Genomic DNA, 3,186 nt, shown 5'->3' on the forward strand with positions numbered 1-3,186 from the left:
GGTTATTGGCTACATGAGTTTTAAAATATCGGATATTGGCCAAAATCCCAATATCGTGCATCCCTATAATTTTCTTCACATAAAGCACAATACAGGGTGACCCAGATGTAATTCTGGTTGCTCAAATGAGGTGATGGTACGGATCTAGTAGAGACACTGGACACGATCATTAACGCACATCGTCCCATGATGCACTCGTTAACACATATCTCACTGCTGCCCCCTACAGGAGACACCGGCTACAACACAAAGTCCCTCTCTTGTCTCTTCCTTTTCATAATGATCAATTGAAACAACAGAACAATCCTCAGAGAGAATTGTTTATGTTTAATACAGACTTTAAGCTGTGGGTTTCTACTCAGGAGAGTCTAGATGTTAAGCGTTTACCCCATATTTGCATAAAGTGCTGCAGGGGGAAGAAAGCTGCTGCTGGGACTGGTCCTAAGGCAACTGGTTTCTGGCTCTGACTGGGTTTTCCCAGCTCATCACATGTCTGTAATGGACCCTAAAGCATCCAATCTGGATGGGTCTCTCTGTTCTTCATGTGGGCTGGTTATTCTCTGTGTTTGTTTGTTCTTTTTTAAGCTGGGTTTTTCTCTGCATCAGACCCGCCCTGTCAGTAATGCCGTGTTTAAAATCTGCAGTATTTTGTGAAGATCCTAGTTGACGAGGACGGATTAGCACCAGATCTGAAGTTTTAGAGTTAAACTGAAGACTTCATGTTGAGCTCCTTCACTAAAAACCATTAACATCGGATTAACTTTATGGGCAGGAAGAATCCAGGCGAACGGAGCTGGAGGCATTTTTGATGATGAATCATCTCAGAACTTCTCCCAAACTGCTGTATCACTACTGACCAATCAGAGCAGAAGAAGCTCCTTAAAGAGACAGGCTCAAACCGGACAGGGTCTGAGAGCTTCATGTAGCTGGGAATTAGAACTGGGAGTGCTGGGAGTCAGGCTGGGAACATAATCATCAGATTCCCAACAGTCTACATCTTTGTTTTGTCCCAGCTTCCCTCAGACTAACGAGCTGTACCTAATTAAACCGTTGGCCACAGCAATCCACAAAGACGTGGTTTTGGGGAGGTCCCACTCTGCAGTAAATTCCTTGTTATGCAGCATGTGGTAACAGATCGTCTCGTCGTAGTTACACAAGCAGGAACACTGTTGTGGTTTCTATCAGTGCCGGGATGACTCACAGTCCAGTGACAGGGTGCGTCCTCATTGGCTGTCTGCACTAGCTTTCATGGTGCCTCTGAGAACTAAAATAATCATTCCTGTGCTGCTCCTCCCTGCCAACCAATGAGAGCACAGCCTGCAGCTGAGTCTGGATCAGAAGCTCAACAATTTTACTAAGCTGACACCTGAGCTTCTGCAGGAACCTCACTGTAGAACGTCACATCCTGAGGGGGGACGGATCCAGGAGCATAGAGACAGAACTATCAGCATCCGCAGGCTGCCTCCTGGATCTCCCTGGCCCAAGTCTGATCAGACTGCTCTTTAAAACCAGAACATCTGTTCCACTAAAACCTGCATCACATCAGATGTCCCCTGTGGAGCATCTGCTGGTCCGTCTCATGGCTCTCCTGGTGCTTCCTGCAGTGTGTCTGGTTCTGTGAGCCCTTTGCCGTCCAGGATATCCTCATCTGTCTCCATCAGTGAATCATGGACCGGTTCTGCTGGGACCCAGAGTTTCTGATCTCTGTGCTGCATTCAGGGACAGCATGTAAAACTTACCCAGAGCTCCCTGACAGATGTCAGTCCTGGTGGCGCCACCCATGATGAACTCCGGGTTTGAGACCAGCTCCTGAGGGGAGAACAGGACTGAATGAGACAATTCAATTCAATTCAGTTTGTTTATATAGCGCCAATTCACAACACATGTCAAGGCACTTTACAGTTCAACCAGATCATACAGTCAAATCGATTCAAAGTTTTCTATCCAAGGAAAACCAGTTGATTGCATCGACTCATTGACTCCCTCACACTAAGCATGCTTGTAGCGACAGTGGAGAGGAAAAACTCCCTTTTAACAGGAAGAAATCTCCAGCAGAACCAGCTCCCATGCCAGAGGACAAAGAGAGCACATCCAGCCAGTCACAGTCAGAGAAACAGGACAACACTGGATCAAAGCAGTCAATTGGACACAGAGAGACACCTGCAGGTGGTGCCTCTGCAGCAGAACCAGAACTTCTGCAGGTTTTTTTCTGTTTCTATCTTTTCAAAGAGATTTAAACCCCTGAAATATTTGAGCGCCTCACAAAGTCTCACCTAAAAAGTTCTGGATCAGAAACCCCAACATCTTCAGATGGTTCATTTGTTTTCACTGAGTGTCTCACTGACCCAGAGTTCTGGGTTTGACCCGGCTCCATCCCCAGCTGACAGGGTTCTGGCCTGCATGGCCCAGATGTTCTGCATCTGTCTGACTTCCTGTTTAAACTCTGTCGGAGGTTCTGGTCCGTTTTATAGAAAACCCACTAAAATCTGGTGTTCCACCAGTTTTCTCCAGACAGAACTAAACCCGAACCCAAACCCAAACCCGAACCATTTGCAAATCACAGATTTTTTTTTTTTTTTTTCCTGCAGGGCGGGGTCGGCCACACCCACCACCCTAAATCCCTCATCTGACCCGTTTCTGACTCGGATCTTACCGTCGGTCTCTTCCAAATGACTCCGCGGGTCTTGAATGAGTTTCGACCCAATTCCTTAAAGCCAAGAGATTCTGGTTCGGCCGGGAAGGTGGGGTCGCAGAACAGCTGCCCGGAGGAGCGGCACTGAGAGCGCAGGGCCTCAAAGTTCTGATTCAGGTACGGAACCGCGTTGGAGTTGCTGCCGAACCCCGCGGCCAAGGCCCGCTGTTTGGCCAGAGTGGAGGCGACTCCGGACATGGTGGCGCAGAACGACTAGAAGTGAAGCAGCTGGAGGTGAACGGAGAAAAGTTTTACTGCTGGACTCAGTCAGACAGAGACCTTCCCCCGGAGAGGAGGAGCCTGTTGCTGCACTGCGAGCAGGAAGGCGCTTAGAAACAGAACCAGAACCAAAACAGTAACAAGTACAGATCAATACAGCACGAACCCAGAACCCAGAACCGAGCCTGCAGCTGGTTTCCTGTTAAACATGAGCCGGAAGGATTTAGACCTTCTGAATGTGATTAGATTATCCACCCATCATCCATCCATACATC

General features: G+C 48.1%; 1 protein-coding gene across 1 annotated transcript in view; it reads right to left on the reverse strand.

Moving 5' to 3' along the window:
* The window catches only part of LOC107082647 (calpain-2 catalytic subunit-like), a 23,149-nt gene extending 20,168 nt beyond the window's left edge, over positions 1-2,981 (reverse strand). Inside the window, exons 1-2 of the mRNA XM_015371433.1 lie at positions 2,654-2,981; positions 1,740-1,809 (exon numbers count right to left, since the gene is read on the reverse strand). Coding sequence (XP_015226919.1) covers positions 1,740-1,809; positions 2,654-2,890 — 307 coding nt within the window. The 5' untranslated portion in view covers positions 2,891-2,981. The remainder of the gene's footprint in view (positions 1-1,739; positions 1,810-2,653) is intronic.
* Between the last annotated feature and the right edge of the window lie 205 nt (positions 2,982-3,186).

This window comes from Cyprinodon variegatus, unplaced genomic scaffold (genome assembly GCF_000732505.1).
Source record: "Cyprinodon variegatus isolate N-32 unplaced genomic scaffold, C_variegatus-1.0 Scaffold58, whole genome shotgun sequence".
Classification (NCBI taxonomy): Eukaryota; Metazoa; Chordata; class Actinopteri; order Cyprinodontiformes; family Cyprinodontidae; genus Cyprinodon; species Cyprinodon variegatus.